Source organism: Bufo bufo, chromosome 1, assembly GCF_905171765.1.
Source record: "Bufo bufo chromosome 1, aBufBuf1.1, whole genome shotgun sequence".
In the NCBI taxonomy this organism is placed as follows: Eukaryota; Metazoa; Chordata; class Amphibia; order Anura; family Bufonidae; genus Bufo; species Bufo bufo.
In genome coordinates, this window is record NC_053389.1 from 77,951,872 (window position 1) to 77,975,786 (window position 23,915).

General features: G+C 43.7%; 1 protein-coding gene across 3 annotated transcripts in view; it reads right to left on the bottom strand.

Moving 5' to 3' along the window:
- Positions 1-23,915, bottom strand: part of HOATZ (HOATZ cilia and flagella associated protein) — a 58,169-nt gene that overhangs the window by 29,292 nt on the left and 4,962 nt on the right. For 2 of the 3 annotated variants that reach the window (XM_040426533.1, XM_040426515.1), the window contains exons 2-3: positions 19,980-20,015; positions 12,912-12,982 (exon numbers count right to left, since the gene is read on the bottom strand). In XM_040426533.1, coding sequence (XP_040282467.1) covers positions 12,912-12,982; positions 19,980-20,015 — 107 coding nt within the window. The remainder of the gene's footprint in view (positions 1-12,911; positions 12,983-19,979; positions 20,016-23,915) is intronic. The other variant, XM_040426524.1, reaches the window with a different exon arrangement.

The window sequence follows — 23,915 nt, forward strand, 5'->3', positions numbered from 1 at the left end:
AGCACTTCTCCTTTGCCGAGATAATCCATCCCAACTCACAGGTGTGGCATATCAAGGTGCTGATTAGACAGCATGAATATTGCACAGGTGTGCCTTAGACTGCCCACAATAAAAGGCCACAGCACAATGCCACAGATGTCGCAATGTTTGAAGGAGCGTGCAATTGGCATGCTGACTTCAGGAATGTCTACCAGAGCTGTTGCCTGTGCAATGGATGTTCATTTCTCTACCATAAACTGTCTCCAAAGACGTTTCAGAGAATTTGGAAGTACATCCAACCGGCCGGCCTCACAACCGCAGACCACGTGTAACCACACCAGCCCAGGACCTCCACATCCAGCATGTTCACCTCCATGATCGTCTAAGACCAGCCACCCGGACAGCTGCAGCAACAATCGGTTTGCATAACCAAAGAATTTCTGCACAAACTGTCAGAAACAGTCTCAGGGAACCTCATCTGCATGCTCGTCGTCCTCATCGGGGTCTGGACCTGACTGCAGTTCGTCGTCGTAACTGACTTGAGTGGGCAAATGCTCACATTCGATAGCGTCTGGCACTCTGGAGAGGCGTTCTGCTCACGGATGAGTCCCGGTTTATTACTGTTCAGGGCAGTTGGCAGACAGCGTGTGTGGCGTCGTGTGGGTGAGCGGTTTGCTGACGTCATGTGGATCGAGTGGCCCATGGTGGTGGTGGGGTTATGGTATGGGCAGGCGTATGTTATGGACAACGAACACAGGTGCATTTTATTGATGGCATTTTGAATGCACAGAGATAAAGTGATGAGATCCTGAGGCCCATTGTTGTGCCATTCATCCATGACCATCACCTCATGTTGCAGCATGATAATGCACGGCCCCATATTGCAAGGATCTGTACACAATTCCTGGAAGCTGAAAACATCCCAGTTCTTGCATGGCCAGCATACTCACCGGACATGTCACCCACTGAGCATGCTTGGGATGCTCTGGATCGGCGTATACGTGTCACGGATGAAAGTGGGGGAAACTCTCATCCGTGCGATGTTAACGGAAAGGGAAGCTGCTAGGCCAGAAACAGAATTAGGGAGCAGGTCACCTCCTACAGCGTCCCTAACTCTGACCCTAACTCCTAGCTGTATGAGCCGACCCTGATGGTAGGAGGGCTCATATTCAGGAACCTGGGGTCCCTACTAACCCTCAAGGGATCCCTGAACTTAGGAGCAGGGTAAGACGACCTGTTCCTCTAGGACACGGACGAACGGGAGTCTCACTGGCCAAGCTGCAAGGAAGGGGGTAACATCAACAGCATAAGGATATGGCAGGTGAGTGAAACACTTCCACACCTACCTGCCACAGACACACTGACTGGAACCCGTGCTCAAATGCTGTTGTCCAGACCAAACACAAAAGGACAAAGCACACAACATGACTCACACAGGAAACCAGATCCATATAGCTGCAGTAAGAAGAGACATCACAGGAACATAAAGTAAACATCACGACATTCTTTTTATGACCGCAAGGGTGGCCCTCACTGGAGAGATTGTAAAGGCTACCAGGAGGATGACTCCAGCAACATGCTTGGAGTACCCCTCAGACTTCTGGCTTCCAGCAGGAGCTAAATAGGCCAAGCAGCCACACACACACTAAGAAAGGAATTAACCCTTCCATCACCAAACAGGGTAGTGAAGCCACTTAAAGGGGAAAGTGCATACACACATAAACCCCGTGCACACCAAACAGGAAAAGTGCACACATATAAACACAAATTGCCATAGGCAACCGCATGCATAGACAGTGAGCATCCCAGCAACAAGCTCAGGCTGCTACACTGCCAATACTAATATGTTGCCAGCGGCAACCACACGTGAGGCAACATAGTAACAGCACTCACCAGTGGTTGAAACAACAAGAGCAGACCGCGGGCAACGGCATGCGGGTCAAGGAGTCACGACCACGACCACAGCTATTGAAGAGGAGTGGACCAACATTCCACAGGCCACAATCAACAACCTGATCAACTCTATGTGACAGAGATGTGTTGCACTGCGTGAGGCAAATGGTGGCTACACCAGATACTGACTGGTTTTCTGCCCCCCCCCCCCCCCCACAACACACACATTTCAGAGTGGACTTTAATTGTGGGAAGTCTAAGGCACACCTGTGCAATATTCATGCTGTCTAATCAGCCCCTTGATATGCCACACCTGTGAGGTGGGATGGATTATCCGGCAAAGGAGAAGTGCTCACTAACACAGATTTAGACAGATCTGTGAACAATATTTGAGAGTAATGGGTCTTTTGTGTATGTAGAAAATGTTTCAGATCTTTGAGTTCAGCTCATGCAAAATGGGAGCAAAACCAAAAGTGTTGCGTTTATATTTTTGTTCAGTGTATATATTATATATATATATATATATATATATATATATATACATACATACATATACACACACACACACACACACACACACACACAGTACAGACCAAAAGTTTGGACACACCTTCTCATTCAAAGAGTTTTCTTTATTTTCATGACTATGAAGGCATCAAAACTATGAATTAACACATGTCGAATTATATACATAACAAACAAGTGTGAAACAACTGAAAATATGTCATATTCTAGGTTCTTCAAAGTAGCCACCTTTTGCTTTGATTACTGCTTTGCACACTCTTGGCATTCTCTTGAGGAGCTTCAAGAGGTAGTCCCCTGAAATGGTCTTCCAACAGTCTTGAAGGAGTTCCCAGAGATGCTTAGCACTTGTTGGCCCTTTTGCCTTCACTCTGCGGTCCAGCTCACCCCAAACCATCTCGATTGGGTTCAGGTCCGGTGACTGTGGAGGCCAGGTCATCTGGCGCAGCACCCCATCACTCTCCTTCATGGTCAAATAGCCCTTACTTTCAAAGTTTTCCCAATTTTTCGGCTGACTGACCTTCATTTCTTAAAGTAATGATGGCCACTAGTTTTTCTTTACTTAGCTGCTTTTTTCTTGCCATAATACAAATTCTAACAGTCTATTCAGTAGGACTATCAGCTGTGTATCCACCTGACTTCTCCTCAACGCCACTGATGGTCCCAACCCCATTTATAAGGCAAGAAATCCCACTTATTAAACCTGACAGGGCACACCTGTGAAGTGAAAACCATTTCAGGGGACTACCTCTTGAAGCTCATCAAGAGAATGCCAAGAGTGTGCAAAGCAGTAATCAAAGCAAAAGGTGGCTACTTTGAAGAACCTAGAATATGACATATTTTCAGTTGTTTCACACTTGTTTGTTATGTATATAATTCCACATGTGTTAATTCATAGTTTTGATGCCTTCAGTGTGAATCTACAATTTTCATAGTCATGAAAATAAAGAAAACTCTTTGAATGAGAAGGTGTGTCCAAACTTTTGGTCTCTACTGTATATACACTCACCTAAAAGAATTATTAGGAACACCTGTTCTATTTCTCATTAATGCAATTATCTAGTCAACCAATCACATGGCAGTTGCTTCAATGCATTTAGGGGGGTGGTCCTGGTCAAGACCATCTCCTGAACTCCAAACTGAATGTCAGAATGGGAAAGAAAGGTGATTTAAGCAATTTTGAGCATGGAATGGTTGTTGGTGCCAGACGGGCCGGTCTGAGCATTTCACAATCTGCTCAGTTACTGGGATTTTCATGCGCAACCATTTCTAGGGTTTACAAAGAATGGTGTGAAAAGGGAAAAACATCCAGTATGCGGCAGTCCTCTGGGCAAAAATGCCTTGTGGATGCTAGAGGTCAGAGGAGAATGGGCCGACTGATTCAAGCTGATAGAAGAGCAACGTTGACTGAAATAATCACTCGTTACAACTGAGGTATGCAGCAAAGCATTTGTGAAGCCACAACTCGCACAACCTTGAGGCGGATGGGCTACAACAGCAGAAGACCCCACCGGGTACCACTCATCTCCACTACAAATAGGAAAAAGAGGCTACAATTTGCACGAGCTCACCAAAATTGGACTGTTGAAGACTGGAAAAATGTTGCCTGGTCTGATGAGTCTCGATTTCTGTTGAGACATTCAAATGGTAGAGTCCGAATTTGGTGTAAATAGAATGAGAACATGTATCCATCCTCTCAACCCAATAGAGCATCTTTGGGATGTGGTGGAACAGGAGCTTCGTGCCCTGGATGTGCATCCCTCAAATCTCCATCAACTGCAAGATGCTATCCTATCAATATGGGCCAACATTTCTAAAGAATGCTATCAGCATCTTGTTGAATCAATGCCACGTAGAATTAAGGCAGTTCTGAAGGCAAAAGGGGGTCCAACACCATATTAGTATGGTGTTCCTAATAATTCTTTAGGTGAGTGTATATAAAAATGGTCAGGGCCTAACCACTGATTTATATGTGAAAAGTACTGATAAGAACACTTTGTTACGCTTTGACAGTCATCACCCACACTCCGTGATTCAGTCGTTACCTTATAGTCAATTCCTCCGTGTTAAGAGGATTGTGAGGGATAAACCCACTAGGGATGTACGGTTTATGGAAATGAGTAAGAAATTTGCTGCTCGAGGGTACCCGAAGAAACTCATGGCAGGGAGCATGTTGCGAGTTGATACTAACCAGGCGCATACTCCAAGCAATGATACTACAAGAGCCCCACGTATTCCTTTCATTTCACAGTATTCTGCTGACAGTCCGCAAATTGCGTCTGTCATCAGAAAACATTGGAAGATTATTGGAAACAGTTTTCCTCAGATTGAAGAGTTTCGGACACCCCCACTTTTTTCTTACCGAAGGGGGCGTAACTTGGGTGATAGGTTAGTAAAGTCTGATGTGGGCAGCAACAGGACCACTGTGAGGTCACTATGTGGCTCCACACGGACTGGTGGTTATCCATGCTATCACTGTGTGAACTGCTGCCTCATGCTTAAGGGGGACTCTTTTCATAACCCTGTGACAAACAAAATGATCAAGATTGCTCAGTATTTGACGTGTGATTAGTCCCACGTGGTCTACCTACTGTCATGCCCATGCGAGGCGTGGTATGTTGGGGAGACCACGTGGGACATTAAAACACGCTTAAACCAGCATAGATACTCTATTAGGAAAGAAAACATGGATTTGCCCGTCTCCAAGCATTTTAAGGAGGCCGGTCACTCTGAAAAAGATTTGAGGTTTCGCGTATTGGAGCAGGTACAGATGGGCAGACGCGCTGGTGACAGGAAAGCTCATCAGGGGTCACACCATCTCTGGTTTTAATTGATTTAGGGTACACGTTTGGAGTTGTTTGGTGTCTCTTTGCTTCCCTATAACAGTGATGACTTGACTGCTGATCCGGTCGGTCTTGACTGTGAGACATTTTTTCCTGCGTTTAATATCAGTCTTATGATGGGTCTGTACAGCGTTAAGTGGGTTGGTGGGACGCTTGGCTTTGGGGATCCATGGTGGCGTCTCCACCACCTACTACTAGGGAATCCTACTATATATCCTTATGGTTTTGTTTACCTGCTTTAATCCGGATCATGTGACAATGATCACATGACTTTGTGTTGGGGGGCCACTATTGCTCGGGCATGCGCACATGTGGACATTCTCGGATTTGGCCATCTTTGATGAGGTTTCCATTGAGCTCCTTTACGCCAGAGTTACCGCGAGATCTATTGATCTCGCGCGTGCGCAGTAACTGAATGTGGATGCTTCCGAGACCGCTGTGCACGGCGTGCGCAGTTTACCAGCTGGTTTTGTAAGTTTTTAATCTACACCGTGTATTGGGCACACCTGCAATTTTTAATCATCAATTATATTCAATCATGTACTGTTATCATATATCATGTATTGTTTACGAGGCACTGTCACTTTATTTGAATCACATGTAATTTCACATTGATGTCGATGAGTTTGTATCTATTTAAACATAGCTTTCATGATCTTTGATTGTTTTTAAGTTAATTGGATATTTTATACCATGAATTGACACACCTTTATATACTGCTGTTGTAACACATGTGCACATAGCTTAAAAAAGACCGCAACAAGCGGTTGAAACGTCGCTACTTGAGACTGGGTGAATAAACCGCACTTGTTCCTTGATCTTACTGGAGCGCTGCTGGCTTTTTTGTATTCTCTCTCTCTCTATATATAGAGAGAGTGAATAAAAGTCTTTTTGATTTCACTACAATTCAGGAGTGCAGTCCCACTTTTTCGCTTATATATATATATATATATATATATATATATACGCCTTTTACATACTACTACTATTGACAATAATAAATCAATACGAATCCTCATATCTGCAGCGTTCTTCACCGAGATCAATAGCTAAGAAATCACTGAAAAATACGGGATCTTACAAAGCCTAAGTTTAATTACTCCATTCAATGTATTTAACATACCTCTGACATTTGTCCCTTACAGTACTAGGTGGACCCCACATCCCATTATCCCTCTGACAACGATCCATCTGAGAAGACAAATGCCGCCATCCCAGTTTCGATGTCTAATGATTTTCTTTCCTAGAAGATGAACTACAAATGGGTTTTGTACAATTAATATAAATGTATAAGGACACCGCATGGAAACAACAGGACCAGTCAAGAAGCAAAGACTTCACCATCAATGGAGTATAAAATCAAATACTAGAGGCCTGCCACGTGTCGGCTGCGTGCTCCATGCTGGAAGACATCGGCTACTGGAATATTTGGGGATGTTCATATATCTGCAGAACAGACCTGTCCTAGGTGCTGACCCTGGGTATGGCTGACTGAAATCACGATCATGGGGAAAAAAGGCAGAGATTTCTGTATGCAAGCGGCCAATAAGCTGAGGTTGACATCACTAGAACTTGTACTTCTAATATGTGACCTAAATTGGCCATACACCTGGGAGGGACCCACCAATTTTAGTGGGACCGGCTGACAAAGTAATGTGTATGAAGCCTCTCCCCTGACACCAGATGTCGGTGCAGATAAAATTCAAGAATTTGGAATTTCAACATGCCCGATCCTTTTGTTGACATTAAGATAAGCTGGCGGCAGAGCGGTCCAGCAGCGGCTCGCTCATCCTACTGTCATCTCCTGCATATGGCCATATCTCACGTTGACAGATATTTTGCTCAGTGCACAGGCTCGTTTAAAGAGCATCTGTCAGCAGATTTGCACCTATCACACTGGCTGACCTGTTACATGTGTACTTGGCAGCTGAAGGCATCTGTGTTAGTCCCATAATCATATGTGTCCGCATTGCTGAGAAAAATGATGTCTTAATATATGCAAATGAGCCTCTAGGAGCAACGGGGGCGTTACCATTACACCTAGAGGCTCTGCTCTCTCTGCAACTGCCGCATCCTCTGCACTTTGATTGACCGGACCAGGCAGTGTAAACATCAACCTATTCTTACCAAAGTGCAGAGGACTCAGCAGTTGCAGAGTGGAGCCTCTAGGGTAACTGCATATATTAAAGGGTAACTGTCATTTTTTTATTTATTTGCTAGTTTATTAGAGCTAGGCATGTATACCTGAGTTAGTCTGTCAATGATTGTCAGAAGATCCGTAATTACCTTATAATAACAGCTGTCATTAATGTCCCCTGTCCCTTTCCACTGCTCCCTTAAAAGACCGTTGCTAGGGCTTGTCCGTCTTCCCTTTAGTATAAACAGAAGACAGAGGGGCGGTCCTTCACACTGCATGCCTGCATTAGGCTTCAGAGTGAGGAGGCGTGTATCTCAGTAATCCAATCTGATTGGCTGGCAGGGAGCTGCTGGCTACAGCAAGTGTGTATGGGAAGTGAGGGATAGCAGTTTTGGCCTCAGAGAACTGGCATAGGAGCCATCTTGAGAAGTTCCTCATATTGTAAATGTTTAAACAGCCATAACTAAGGGAAAAACTCAAGGAAAACAGTGGTATGTGAAGAAACTAAAGATTGTTTTATGCATAATGCTGCTATATAACAAAACAATAACAAACATAGGTGCACTCTGCAGTCTCACTAATTCTCAAACTGATTTTAAAATTGAGAGATTAGTCAACATGTCCTACACCGTAGGACATGTTGACTAATCTCTCAATTTTAAAATCAGTTTGAGAATTAGTGAGACTGCAGAGTGCACCTATGTTTGTTATTGTTTTGTTATATTGTTATATTAATTATCACATCCGCACTTGTTACCTTGTGTAGGATGTCTGTTGTGGTACTTGTGGTTCGCCGCGGGCATCCTCCATTGTATGCATTTTGCTGGGGATTGCCATTAGCAACGGGCCACAAGTGCAGGATTTGCTCCCCTATATATATGCACAACTGCATGTGGGTTTGAGCAGCTCCTGCTGATGCCAACCTGTCTTCTTAGTATGCATAATGCTGCTGCAGCAGTAACATATGCTAAAATGGATTTTTTTTTTTATGAAAACATGACAGTTACCCTTTAAGACATCATTTTTCTCAGCAGTGCGGGCACATATGAACATGGGACCAACACAGATGCCTTCAACTGCCAAGTGCACATGTAACAGGTCAGCCGGTGTCATAGGTACAAATCTGCCCTTTAAAGCTGTTACATTTCTAAGAAAGACCAATTATAGCTAAATAATACGCTATTAGAGATAATCAGAATGAAGTGGAGGGTGTGTTCACATATTATAAAGTGACGGCTTATCACTAGGATATGCCATAGCCTTATCATATGTGGGGGGTCTGATCAGCGGTGCTGCAGTAACCGGGCACCGTGTGCAGGATAAGCCTATGGGGGCTGCAGCAAGCAGGGAGGATAGCACGCCTCAGCCCTGCTAGAAAGTGTCCGCTTGTAATTACGGCTGCCATTGATTAAGCTGAAGGGCAGTTACTTATGGCATGCTGCTCCTGGAACGGGCAAATACTGTAAGCACATAAAGATTTCCAGTTAGAAGAAGCGATGGATCTGGTAAAACATACATGGTCATAATAAAATGATAGCTTCAGGATAAAGGTTATAAATTCACTATAAAATAGAAGAGACCTGGACAAACCAGATACATCTATCAGCTTAAGGGCTCATGCACACGACAGTATGTATTTTGCGGTCAGCAAAACAGGGATCCGCAAAAAATACAGATGACGTCCGTGTGCATTCCGTATTTTGTGTAACGGAAAAGCTGGCCCCTAGTAGAACATTCCTGTCCATAATAGTTCTATTGTTTTGCGGAACAGACATACAGAAACGGAATGCACATGGAGTAACTTCCGTTATTTTTGCAGACCCATTAAATTGAAAAGACGCGGAAAGAAAATGTTTGTGTGCATGAGCCCTAACACCCCACCCCCCATATCCCTGGCAGAGACGGAAAGCTGCCAGCACATGGAGGACCAGTGCCAACCCCGCCGTCTCCTACAGAGAGAACTCTATTAACGAAAGACACCGCCGCCATAAATCCCCTAATCTATCACCGTACAGTATTAGGGAATGAGAAGGATTTCAGATTTTCACAACTGCAGAAATGTTTCTGCCATTTATAATATTAACCATTTCACTGCCAGCTGTTTCTGGACATTTTGCACCTCTAACAGGACAATTTTATTTTGCAGTTTTGCCCTGTACAAATAAAACCTAAAATTACTAAATAATTTCTATTATAAATATATATATTTTCTGAACGTATATACACCTTGGCACATTGTCACAATGCCTCTCAGCTCTTATAATATATTTGCAGACACAGTGGGGCACATTTACTACTGGACTTGCGATACTTTTAGATGTAAAAAGTGTCGCAAGTCCCCTTTTCTGTCCAGCTGTGCAACACAATTTTGACGCACAGCCAGTTTTGCGCCTTGTATGCCAGATGTTCGTGACAGGGGCATGTCTGGGGCCGTGTCGAGGCCGAGACCCTAGCCCCCCGGCAAATTTACTTACAGGGACTGGCGTTGTTTTTACTCCAGGCGCATGGACTAATGGACTAATTTATGACGAGTTGCACGCCTCATCACAAATTAGAGGTATCTAGCGGCAGCGCACATGGGGAAACTAAGACCGGCGTAAAAAGCCGGCCTTAGTAAGTGTGCCCCATTGTGTGAATTTTTCATAAGAATTGCTAAAAAGGCGATCTATGTAGGTAACATTGTAAGTCAAGCAGAAAGTTATATGGAGCACTCCTCCTAAATATAAAATGTCAACATGTGCAGAGTTCATACATACAACAGCGGTCATTCAGACGTCCGTGTGATGTCCACAAAAATGCAGATCCGTTTTTTTTTTTGATTAGATGCAGACACATTCACTTCTATGGGGCCCTTTTCTTTCCTTGTATGGCTCCGTAAAACAAATAAAACAAGTCCTATACTTGTCAGTGAAAATCAGAACGTGGCCAAATTGATGTCTATGGGTCCGCAAAAATACAGAATGCAATCCGTTTTCTTGCGGACATGCTGAACTGTCCGCAAAAAAAAACTGATCCACATTCTTGTGGATAGCATACGGCCATCTGAATGAGCCCTTAGGCCGAATGCACACAAACGTATGTGTTCTATGCATTGAGGACCGCAACTTGAATTGGTCCGTGATCCGCCTGTTCCGCAAAAAGATAGAGCAAGTTCTATTTTTTTGCGGAACGGAAGTACGGAACGGAACCCCACAGAAACACTCCATAGTGCTTCCGTAGGGTTCCGTTCCATGCTTCCGTTCTGCATTTCCGGATTTGCGGACCCATTCAAGTGAATGGGTCCGCATCCGTGATGCGGAATGCACACGGAACAGTGCCTGTGTATTGCGGATCCACATATGCGGTCTGCAATACGGCAATGGGACACCTACGTTCATGTGCAGGAGGCCTTATTGGGGGCCAAAGCCCGGTGTCAAACACAGAACAGGAGCAGATCTTTCCATTACACCTGATCTCTGTGGAGGCTCCACTACTGGTTTTGGCTACAATAAATGATGTGAGAACTCAGCCTTAGGGCTCATGCACACGACCGAATGCATTTTGCGGTCTGCAAAAAACGGATCCACAAAAAATACAGATGACGTCCGTGTACATTCCGTATTTTGCGGAACGGAACAGCTGGCCCCTAATAAAACAGTCCTATCCTTGTCCGTAATGCGGACAATAATAGGACATGTTCTATTTTTTTGCGGAACGGAAATACGGACATGCGGAAACCGAATGCACACGGAGTAACTTCCATTTTTTTTTTTGAGGATCCATTGAAATTAATGGTTCCGTATACGGTCTGCAAAAAGATGCAACGGACACTGAAAGAAAATAAGTTTGTGCGCATGAGCCCTTAGGCCTACATTTACGTGCACATGTCTTCACAAAATCACCAGAACTGGAAAGACCAAAAATCTGTTGTCCACCGCTATGTGACTGTGAATTATAATAATACAAACATTTACACCTAAAAACCACATCCAAAAATGATGTCACTGTAATATACCGAGGTGCGCAACTCTCATACCCACCACAGGCATCCATGCTACATCCACAAGAGTGTGTGCTGAGAAAACACTGGGGATCATGCAATATTCGGCCTAATCTATGACGCTACCTGAACACATGTAATATATGGTCATGATTCACATATGTGTTAAGAATGTATACAGCAAACTGCTAGGTTACCAAAATCTACACACTGTGGGACATTTATTAAGACCGGCGATTTAGATGACGGTCTTAGTCCTTCTGCGCTGTCGGTGGATGCACCAAATGTGGAGATGTAGGCCTCGACATGACTTTGGCGCTTCCTCCAGCAGGCGGTGCGACATACTAAAATCTACGCTTGCTCCCTTGCTGCCGTAGATTTAAAGGGAACCGGTCACCTCAAAAACTGGATGTCAATCACACACAAGAGGGGACGGTTAGGGGGCGTGCTTATCTTGACTTGAGGCAAGGAAGCCGCTGCCCCCTTGACTTCAAGCTGACCGGCAAGATAGCGCTGATGGCGCTTAAAACATCGCATGGAGCATCAGATTACCGTATCAAACATATGATTATTAACAGACTGGGGGCTACTATGAGGTAATGCTGGCCGTTTTATATGTGTTTTAAGGTGACCGGTTCCCTTTAAGTCACTTTCATCCCAAAAATGATAAAGGAGACAAGCCTGCGGACAACTACAAGGGCCTCAGGGGGAGTGAGGGGCTACAGCCAAAGGGCTGTTCTGGTTTCAGAAATAAAAAATAATAATTGTATAGTAATTGTATCAATTTCCAGTATACTTTCTATATTCTGGTTTTTAAGATCACTGCTTGCTTTCATTCATTAGGAGGGAAATGGGTGATTTCCTGGATCGCCTATAACAAAATTATCTGCATATTTATTATATTTAAAAAGGATTATCCTAAAATGTAAACTTCTCACCTATGCACAGGATAGGTCATAAGTGTCTTGTCGGTGGGCCCCCCACCCACCAATCATGAGAACAGAGATTCTGTTAACCAATATGAATGGCGTGGCGGTCCAGCATGTGTGCTAATGGTGCACCTTTCACCTCTATGGAACTGCCGCAGATGGCCGAGTACAGCATTCGGTTATCCTCGTCAGTCCCATAGAGATGAATGGAGAAGCAGTGTCCCACCGCTCCATTCACACGGGGGTGGACACCGAATCCTCTTCTTGTGATTGGTGATCAGACCCCCAGTAAACATATTATTATCCCCTACCCTGTGGATAGATGATGAGACAACCCCTTTAATTGCAATATGAGACATGATAGGGGCAAAGAAGAGGAAGATTTGCTTGGATTTTGCAGTGGATTTTCTACATTTACTTTCCCGATGTGGTGTCACAGCCCACGGAGTCCGCTCTGGATCTGGGGCAGCTGGGTGGCCTAAGCCAATAGATCACTAGAAGCTGGCATCTGATGGCTTGCCCTCAGCCCGTGGATACTCAGACTGTTGCATCCTCATGATTTACTGCGCTCTCGCACTCAAGCCTATTACACGGCAATACAGAAAGATACACAATCAGGGGGCACTTACTTTTTGCATATAGATGGATCGTTGTTCTAGATCTTGCAGTCTCTGTGCCTCCAGTAAAAAATATTCTGTCTCTGAAATAAGACGATCTGCGTTATGACATGACCTTAGACAGGAGCAAGGCATTTTTACATTCAACATAAAATAATAAAGTATGAATACACTATGAACAGGAAAGGCAAGAAGTACTAAATGCACCTAAGCTGTTTAAACAGCATCTGTCAGCAGTTCTGTACCTAGGACACCGGCTGACCTGTTACATGTGCGCTTGGCAGCTGAAGGCATCTGTGTTGGTCCCATGTTCATATGTGCCCGCATTGCTGAGAAAAATTAATTTTAAATATATGCAAATGAGCCTCTAGGAGCAACGGGGGCGTTGTCATTACACCTAGAGGCTCGGCTCTCTCTGCAACTGCCGCATCCTCTGCACTATGATTGACAGGACTGGGCAGTGTAAATGTGATCACTAGGGATGAGCGAATTGACTTCGGATGAAACATCCGAAGTCGATTCACATAATACTTTGTTTGAATACTGTACGGAGCGAGCCCTCCATACAGTAGTAGAATGTATTGGCTCCTATGAGCTGAAGCTATTACTTCACATAATAACTTCAGAAATTGATTTAGACTGTAAAAAAACGTTTCCCGAACTCAGGTTCAGTTCCAAGTGGTACCATGCGGACACATATGAACATGGGACCAACACAGATGTCTTCAGCAGCCAAGTGCACATGTAACAGTTCAGCCAGTGTCATAGGTACAGAACTGCTGACAGATGCCCTTTAACCACTACTACTTACGTACCCTACAGTATGTGGTCACTGCTTTCAGAAAGCTTATATCATGATTAATGTAAGAAATGTAAATCAGACATCATATATCACATGACAACCTCTTTCTAACAAAGCTAGAACCGGCCCTGCACCTCCCATGGATCCAGAGTTCCCCTGCTAGATGTTAGACTGGCAGCTCAGGGGTGTGTCCTTTTTAGGGGGTGTGTCATTTCTGCTGCAGCTCTCTTCCTATCACATCTCAGGGGGTGTTTCATTTCTGTTTCAGCTCTCTCGTCTTAGCTTCTAACAGTAGATATGGCTGGTAGCAGTTGAAGGATGAAACAGAGCATGTGTGACCACCTCAGCAATTTTACTGGACAGAGAAACAAGGAAAAAACAGCAGGTGGCTCTATACCGATACACTTTATTAACCCCTTGGAGACCCATGACATACTAGTACGTCAAAATGATCGGGTGGGCACCAGAGCGGTACGCCCCTGCTGTATCCGCCGGCATTGCTGTAAACAGTGATGTTAGTGGATTAACCCCTTGTATGCCGCAGTCAAAGCTGACCGCGGCATACAGGTGGTTTGCAGGGGTCTGCACCTGCATTTCCATCTCCATCCGGTCCCCACGCTGCAGTGACGGGACCCGATGAATGAGAAGGCAGCGCTATGCCTTGCAGAGGCATCGGGACCTGCCTTCTACGGAAGCCTAGGAGATCCAGCCGCTTAGGCTGGGTCTACTAGGCAACTGTCAGTGTATGACACTGGTAATACACTGACAGGCAATGTTTTACAATACAGATACATTGCAGAGGGGATCAGACCCCCAAAAGATAAAGTCCCACAGTGGGAGAAATATAAAAAGTAAAAAATAAGTAAAAAGTTTCAAGTAAAAAAAAAAAATATGCCCCTTTCCCATCATAAACACTTATAAAATTAACAGATATATTAGGTATCCCCGTGTTCGTAACGACCAGCTCAGGTGAACACAGAAAAAAAAAAAAAGAATAAAAACTTTGCCAAAAAAGCAATTTTTTGTCTCCTTACATCACAAAAAGTGTAATACCAAGCTATCATAAAGTTGTATGTACCTGAAAATAGTACCAATCAAACCGTCACCTCACACTGCAAAAAAAGAGCCGCTACATAAATCAACCGCCCGAAAAATAAAAAAAATATGACTTTCACAAAATGGAGACACAAAAACAGGATATTAGGTATCAATGCATCCATAACAACCTGCTCTATAAAAATATCACATGATCTACCCCCAAGGTGAATGTCGTAAAAATAAATAAATAAATAAATACTGTGCCAAAACAACCAATTTTTTGGTCACTTTGCCCCATAAGGTGTAATACTGAATGATCAAAAAATATGTACCCAAAAATGGTACCAATGGAAATGTCAACTCTTTCCGCAAAAAAACGAGCCCCTACACAAGACGATCGGCAGAAAAATAAAAAATTATGGTTTTCAGAAAAATGCTTTATCGTGTAAAAAATATAAAAGTAGACATATTTGATATTATCACGTCCGTAGCAACTGGTGAAAAATGGCTGTGTCCCCAAGGGGTTAAATAACTCAGTGGTTAAGCATAGTATACAACATTTTTAACTACATGCAATTACAAAACTATTCAAATCCAGTTGCTGGTTCAAAAAATGTAGAGTATTTTTCGTGGGACAAGCCCTCAAGTAAATAAGTTGAGATGTATTTTCAGAAACCTACGGAAAACATGTGATTTGTCCTTACACTGTATTAGTAACATAACCTTATGTGCCATCTACATGTTTGCCATATATTTTTAATTTCATTTTTTTTTATATGAAGCCAGGGAAAATGTCCCCTTTTGTTATGTCCACAGCTTCTATGTAGATCTATGTGTCTCCATGGTTACAGACCACAATCAAGCACTGCAGTCTGACCCTTTTGGCCCTGGGGGGGTGGGGGGAATTTATCATGGGGGTAACTATTAGGCTGGGTTCAGACCTGAGCGTCTTTGATATGCGCGTTTAACGCGCGTTTTTGACGGGCGTTTTTGACGAGCGTTTTTTGCAATAGTAAACGCGCGTTTGACGCGTGTTTGTGTGATTGACTGCAATGTCCTATGGCCACAAACGCGCGTCAAAACGCCCCAAAGAAGCTCAAGTACTTGTTTGAGCGTAGGGCGTTTTACAGCGCGTTTTTCAGCGCTGTAAAACGCTCAAGTGAGAACCAGGGCCATAGGGAAGCATTGGTTTTCATGTGTTGAGCGTTTTACAGCGCGTTTGAACGCGCTGTAAAACGCTCAAGTGTGAACCCAGCCTTAGGGTCAGTTTTGCTTGAGTCTGTGTTGAAGTACTTAGCTCAAAATTTATCAAATGTCACACGCCGATATATGTTTGTGCATCTTTGTACCTCACACTTTTGTCTAGAAATGCTACTCCTGTTTTTCTATGACACCCTTCCTGCTGGAGTGAGTTTGTCACTAAATGTCACAGTCAAACGTCAAAGTGAAACTAATTAACATAGCTAACCACACCCACTTCCCCGCCGACTTATAAAAAGTGGCGAGGGTGGAGTAAAATGGCAAAAGTATGTATATTACTTTTTATGTGCATGTATGTATATTATCAAGTAGAAGACAGAGGTTCTCCCTATAGGAATCGAAGCCATGGATAGATAGACAGATAAAAAAATGTTAAAGGGGTTGTCCCACGAAAAATATTTTAAAATTTTCAAACTAGCTCCTGGATCTGAATACTTTTGTAATTCATGTAATTAAAAATTGTGTATAGCCACTGGGTTATTCAATAGAATGTATCTGTATAGCGCCACCTGCTTTTTGTTCTTTTTTAATTTCCTTGTCCGGCTCACTGAGATGGTCGCACATGCTCAGTTTCATCTTTTAACTGCCTCCTGAGCTGTGATAGGGAGAGCACAGACACGCCCCCTGAGCTGCAGCAGATAAGACATGCCCCCTGAGCCGTCAGCTTGATATAAATATAGCAGAACAATGAATGAGGAGATCTCTGGATCCATGTGAGGTACAGGGCTGGTTCTGGCTGTGTTAGAAAGAGGTTGTCATGTATTAGATCAGGGATGCTCAACCTGCGGCCCTCCAGCTGTTGTAAAACTACAACTCCCAGCATGCCCTGCTGTAGGCTATCCGGGCATGCTGGGAGTTGTAGTTTTACAACAGCTGGAGGGCAGCATGTTGGGCATCCCTGTATTAGATGATTTAGATTGTTTTACATTATTCATGGGATAACCCCTTTCAAAAGGCAGCACTTTACAAACATTTTTATTCACCCAAAATGGCTGCAATGTTTCGGCTCAGTGTTAGAGGCTTATTGAAGCCAAAAAGATAGATTAGATCGATAGACTCATTGACAAAAAAATAAAATAACGCACCCGGATAGAAATGTCTCCTGAAAAACTCTGCATGCGGTTATGTCTCAGGCAGATATGTAAATTATCACAGGTGTGGTCTGATAAGACACTGGGTCTTGCCAGAAGAAGGAGTAAAAGTTCTTCCCTCGCTGCCCTATAAAAAGGGCTCTTAGAGGCTACTTTTGGGAAGTCTACCTCTTGATGAGATGTCGCTGACTTCTAGACATGCCTCTACAACGCACTCAAACACATTTTGCCCAGACTTTGAGAGGGGGGCACATCATTTAGACTGGGAGAAGCAGGATGGACATTTCAAAACACTGCCCACCATCTAGGCCGTTCTGACGGAGGTGTTGGGAGCATTGGTTGGTTGCAGGAGAGCATGCACACAGAGCGCACAGGCTCTGGACCGCCCAGACAGACCACCACTAGAGAGGGTTGTTCAACCTGCAGACAAGCAGCTCCCACCATTTTGTTGTCCACCATCCAGACAGATGGCACCTTCATTACACACTCCTGTCCCTATCTGGACCACTTCAGTCGCTTAGCAGATGAAATGGCACCCAACACATCTCTTGCCATTGACAGTCAGCCATCATTGACTTTTGACATGGCACTGACATGGCATTTTTCAGTAGGATAAATGTTCACCCACATACTCAGCAGGGGTTTCCCAGGAATGTCTCCACCAGATTACAACACTTCCATGGCTGCCCAGTCACCAGATGTATTGCCAGTCGAACATTTATGGGACCAGCTGGGATGCCAGCTTCAGCAACCTACGAGTGTGCAGGATCTACAGGCCAGGCTGTAACATCTGTGGGCGAATGTGCTGCAGGATACCATACATGTAGGTCTCCATGCCCAACAGTGTTCAGGCTAGAGGTGGCCCAACAGTGTCCTAGCGCCTCCTTTCGATTGTACAGTTTTTCCCAATAAACTTATTATTTAACTTTATTATTGTAATCACTTACATACAATGCATTCGTTTTCAGACACTCACCTTTTTCACATTTTATGTTGTGGTCTTGTGCTAAAACAAATCAAATAAAGTTTTCCCCATCATTCTGCACTCAATACCTCATAATGACAAAGTGAAAACAGAATATTCAAGATCTTTGTTAATTTATTGAAAAGGAAAAACTAAAGATAAACCAAAATCTTGCATTGACAGAAGTATCCAGACCCTTTACTCAGGACTTAGTTGAAGCCCTTTGGCTGTGATTACAGCCTCCAGTCTTCTAATATAAGGAAGTATTACTTTACTGAGAGAGTAGTGGATGCATGGAATAACCTTCCTGCAGAAGTGGTAGCTGCAAATACAGTGAAGGAGTTTAAGCATGCATGGGATAGGCATAAGGCCATCCTTCATATAAGATAGGGCCAGGGACTATTAATAGGATTCAGATATATTGGGCAGACTAGATGGGCCAAATGGTTCTTATCTGCCGACACATTCTATGTTTCTATGTTTCTATGTTTCTTGAGAATGATGCCACAAGGTTTGAACATCTGGATTTCGGGATTTTCTGACATTCTTCTCTGCAGATCCTCTCAAGCTCTGTCAGGTTGGATGGGGAACATCGGTGGACAGCCATTTTCAAGTCTCTTCAGAGATGTTTGATTGGTTTGAAGTCAGGACTCTGGCTGGGCCACTCAAGGACATTTACATAGTTGTGCCTACGCCACTTGGCTGTGTGCTTAGGGTCATTGTCTTGTTGGACGGTAAACCTTTGGCCCAGAGCAGTCTGTATCAGGTTTTCATTCATTAAGAATATCTCTGTACTTTGCTCCATTCACCATTACCTCAACCCTGACCAGTCTCCCAGTCCCAGCTGCTGAAAAACAACCCCATAGCATGATGCTGCCCCCACCAATGTAGGTGGTGTAGGTTTAATGTAGGGATGGTATAGGGCAGGTGATGAGCAGTGCCTGGTTTCCTCCAGACATGACGCTTAGAATTGAGGCAAAAAACTTCAAAAGTTCATTCTTGGTGTCATCAGACCAGAGCCTCTTGTTTCTCACAGTCTGAGAGTCCTTTAGGTGATTTTTTAAAAACTTTCATGTGTCTTTTACAGAGGAGAGTATTTTTGTGGCCACTGTGCCATAAAGCCCAGATTGGTGGAGTGCCGTAATGGTTGACTTTCTGGATACAGGATCGTTGAAGCTCAGCTACAGTGAACATTGGGTTCTTGGTCACCTCTCTTACCAATGTCCCTTTCCCTCAATTACTTAGTTAGGTGGGGTGGCCAGCTCTAGAAAAAGTCTGGATGTTCCAAACGTCTTCCATGAAAGAATTGTGCTCTTAGGAGCTTTCAGTGCAGTAGAAATTCTTTGTCCCCTTCTCCAGATCTGTGTCTCCACACAATCCTGTCTCTGAGCTTTACAGGCAGCTCTTTCCTCCTCACGGCTCGGTTTTTGCTCTGATATGTATTGTCTGATGTGAGATCTTATATAGACGGGGCTGTGTCTTTCCAAATCATGTCCAATCAACTGACTTTACCACAGGTGGCCTCCAATCAAGGTGTAGAAACATCTCAAAGATGATCAAGAGCAATGGGAGGCCCCAGAGCTAATTTTTTTAAGTGTTATAATAAAGGGTATGAATACTTATGTCCATGTGAAAAAATTTTTTTTTTCCGTTTTAATAAATTTTCTAAAATTTCCCTTTCTCATTATGGGGTATTGAGTGCAGAATGATGGGGGGAAACAAGGCCACAACATAACAAAATATGAAAAAAGTGAAAGGTCTGAAGACCGAATGCATTGTATAGCACTATCACATTCACACCTATCAAGTTCCATTCGAAGCCAACAACTCCTTCTCGGTGCGTTATTTTTTGGCCAATAAGTGTATATATTGCATTATGGTCACTTATCCTGTGCACAGTAATAATGCTCGTGTTTCATACTTACTGAGATCCTCCAGTTCTTGTCCTGTGTAATTCTTGCCTAGCAACGAAAATGAGAAATACTGGTAACTATTTCCCCAGACGCACTGAACACAATAATCCCCCATCAGCGATACATCAGTCAAGCCCCCCCCCCCATAATGACTATGCCGGTACCAGGATCTCTCCGTTCTTATACACCATTTCTCATCATAATGACTGGACTTTTCATTTACAATAATTAATGATATGTGATCAATGAGTAAAAGCAAATGTGTATTGATCCCTTTAATTATGTATTCCTGACAAGGCGGTTTCTGCTCAAGTGTCATTTTCATGAACTCAGGGCCTATTTAATGTGGCGATTAGAGGATTAATGGCCCGACGAGGCCTACACAAGGTCTGCATACAGTGCGGCTAGACAGGTGGACCTCTGCATACACCGTACCTCATCTTCATATTGGAAAGGGAATCAATACTTTAAACTGAAAAGTCTACAGTGCCCAGACTTTACTTGCAAATGTACGGCTGTCGTATGTATATAGATAAGTCGGCACTCCGGTTTTTTGGCTGGTGTGGTGATCGCGTCCCCCAACAAATAAGAAAAAAGGGACCACCACTCACTTCTGGATTGCTGAAGATACACTGCCTTTTGTCTTTTTCTTATTAGGTCTCATGTACAGTACAGACCAAAAGTTTGGACACACCTTCTCATTCAAAGAGTTTTCTTTATTTTCATGACTATGAAGGCATCAAAACTATGAATTAACACATGTGGAATTATATACATAACAAACAAGTGTGAAACAACTGAAAATATGTCATATTCTAGGTTCTTCAAAGTAGCCACCTTTTGCTTTGATTACTGCTTTGCACACTCTTGGCATTCTCTTGATGAGCTTCAAGAGGTAGTCCCCTGAAATGGTCTTCCAACAGTCTTGAAGGAGTTCCCAGAGATGCTTAGCACTTGTTGGCCCTTTTGCCTTCACTCTGCGGTCCAGCTCACCCCAAACCATCTCGATTGGGTTCAGGTCCGGTGACTGTGGAGGCCAGGTCATCTGGCGCAGCACCCCATCACTCTCCTTCATGGTCAAATAGCCCTTACTTTCAAAGTTTTCCCAATTTTTTGGCTGACTGATTGACCTTCATTTCTTAAAGTAATGATGGCCACTCGTTTTTCTTTACTTAGCTGCTTTTTTCTTGCCATAATACAAATTTTAAGGCCCCTTTCACACGGGCGAGTATTCCGCGCGGGTGCGATGCGTGAGGTGAACGCATTGCACCCGCACTGAATACCGACCCATTCATTTCTATGGGGCTGTTCACATGAGCGGTGATTTTCACGCATCACTTACGTGTTGCGTGAAAATCGCAGCATGCTCTATATTCTGCGTTTTTCACGCAACGCAGGCCCCATAGAAGTGAATGGGGTTGCGTGAAAATCGCAAGCATCCGCAAGCAAGTGCGGATGCGGTGCAATTTTCACGCATGGTTGCTAGGTGACAGTCTATTCACTGTATTATTTTCCCTTATAACATGGTTATAAGGGAAAATAATAGCATTCTGAATACAGAATGCAAAGTAAAACAGCGCTGGAGGGGTTAAAAAAATAATAATAATAATTTAACTCACCTTAATCCACTTGATCGCGATGTCGGCATCTCCTTCTGTCCCCTTTACTGAATAGGACCTGTGGTAAGCATTAATTATAGCTCAAGGACCTTTGATGACGTCACTCCGGTCATCACATGGTACGTCACATGATCTTTTACCATGGTGAATCACCATGGTAAAAGATCATGTGACGTACCATGTGATGACCGGAATGACGTCACCACAGGTCCTGTTGCTGCACAGAGATCAGATGAAGCCAGAAGGAGATGCCGGGCCGCGAACAAGTGGACTAAGGTTTTTAACCCCTCCAGTGATGTTTTACTATGCATTCTGTATTCAGAATGCTATTATTTTCCCTTATAACCATGTTATAAGGGAAAATAATACTATTTACAGAACACCGATCCCCAAGCCCGAACTTCTGTGAAGAAGTTCGGGTTTGGGTACCAAACATGCGTGATTTTTCTCACGCGAGTGCAAAACGCATTACAATGTTTTGCACTCGTGCGGAAAAATCGCGGGTGTTCCCGCAACGCACCCGCACATTTTCCCCGCAACGCCCGTGTGAAAGAGGCCTAACAGTCTATTCAGTAGCTGTGTATCCACCTGACTTCTTCTCAACGCAACTGATGGTCCCAACCCCATTTATAAGACAAGAAATCCCACTTATTAAACCTGACAGGGCACACCTGTGAAGTGAAAACCATTTCAGGGGACTACCTCTTGAAGCTCATCAAGAGAATGCCAAGAGTGTGCAAAGCAGTAATCAAAGCAAAAGGTGGCTACTTTGAAGAACCTAGAATATGACATATTTTCAGTTGTTTCACACTTGTTTGTTATGTATATAATTCCACATGTGTTAATTCATAGTTTTGATGCCTTCATAGTCATGAAAATAAAGAAAACTCTTTGAATGAGAAGGTGTGTCCAAACTTTTGGTCTGTACTGTATATGACACTAAGTATTTTGCGGTTGGGAAACAGCGGATCTTGAAAATACAGAAGTGGTCTGTGTTCTGTCCGCATATTTTTTTGCGGACTCATTGGAGGGTAATTTATTATGTTCGGCTGGTGTAAAAATAGTCCCAAAGGGCTTTTGGTGACTATTTCTGGGTCCATTCACACGTCCGCAAAATGGGTCCGCATCCGTTCCGCAATTTTGCGGAACAGGTGCGGACCTATTTATTTTTTTTTAATAGGGCTCGAATGTGCTGTCCGCATCCGCATTTGCGGATCCACAAAAAAATAGAACATGTCCTATTCTTGTCCGCAATTGCGGACAAGAAAATACATTTTCTATAAGAGTGCCGGCGATGTGTGGTCCGCAAAATGGGAATGCACATTGCTAGTGTCCGTGTTTTGCGGATCCGCAAAACACATACGGACGTGTGAATGGACCCTTAAAGTTTAACTAATTCTTTTTTTTTTCTGTAATGTGTACGGGCAGTGATACTGACTATTTTTGTAATATACTTTAATTACTGAAATTGAAGTGGCCCATTTCTTGCATTAGCAGAGCTCCCCGGCTTCTATTTACTGAACTGTGGAGACGTGCTCCTAATTTATGATGAGGCGTGTGCCTCGTCATAAGTTAGCCATGTACTATGGCAGCGCAGGGGGGGCAATTAAGACTAGGGATGGAACGATATTGATTTTTAGACCCTATACCGATAATCTGCGAATTTCTTAGGCCGATAGCCGATAATTTATGCCGATATTCTGTGTATTTTCATTTTTGAAAAAACAAAAAATTCCTACACAAATCTGCTGAAAATGAACATGTTTATTGTTAACGTGTAGCTTTTTTTTTTGTAAATCTTTCTTTTTCATTTATACTTAATATTTTTTTTTTTTGTTTGTTTTTTTTACTAACTTTTAGCCCCCTTAGGGGCTAGAACCCTTGTCCTATTCACCCTGATAGAGCTCTATTAGGGTGAATAGGACTTCACACTCTCCCTGTGCTCTGTGCACACAGCAGCAGGGAGCTTACCATGGCAGCCAGGGCTTCAGTAGCGTCCTGGCTACCATGGTAACCAGAGCCCCGCGATTACACTGCTGGGGCTCCGATCAGAAGCTGCCACTGCACCACCAATGAGGAGGAGGGGACCCTGTAGCCACTGCCACCAATGATTAATACTGGGGGGCGCACTGCGCCACCAATGTTTTTAATACTGGGGTTGGGTGGGGGCGACCTGCACCACCAATGAAGACAACTCGCCCATTAATTCATATACAGGAGGTGGGTGCTGGCTGCAGAATCATACAGCCGCACCCGACCTCTATGAGCGGCAGCTGCGATCTGCGGCAGTTAACCCCTCAGAGGGGGCAGGGGTTAACTGCCGTGGATC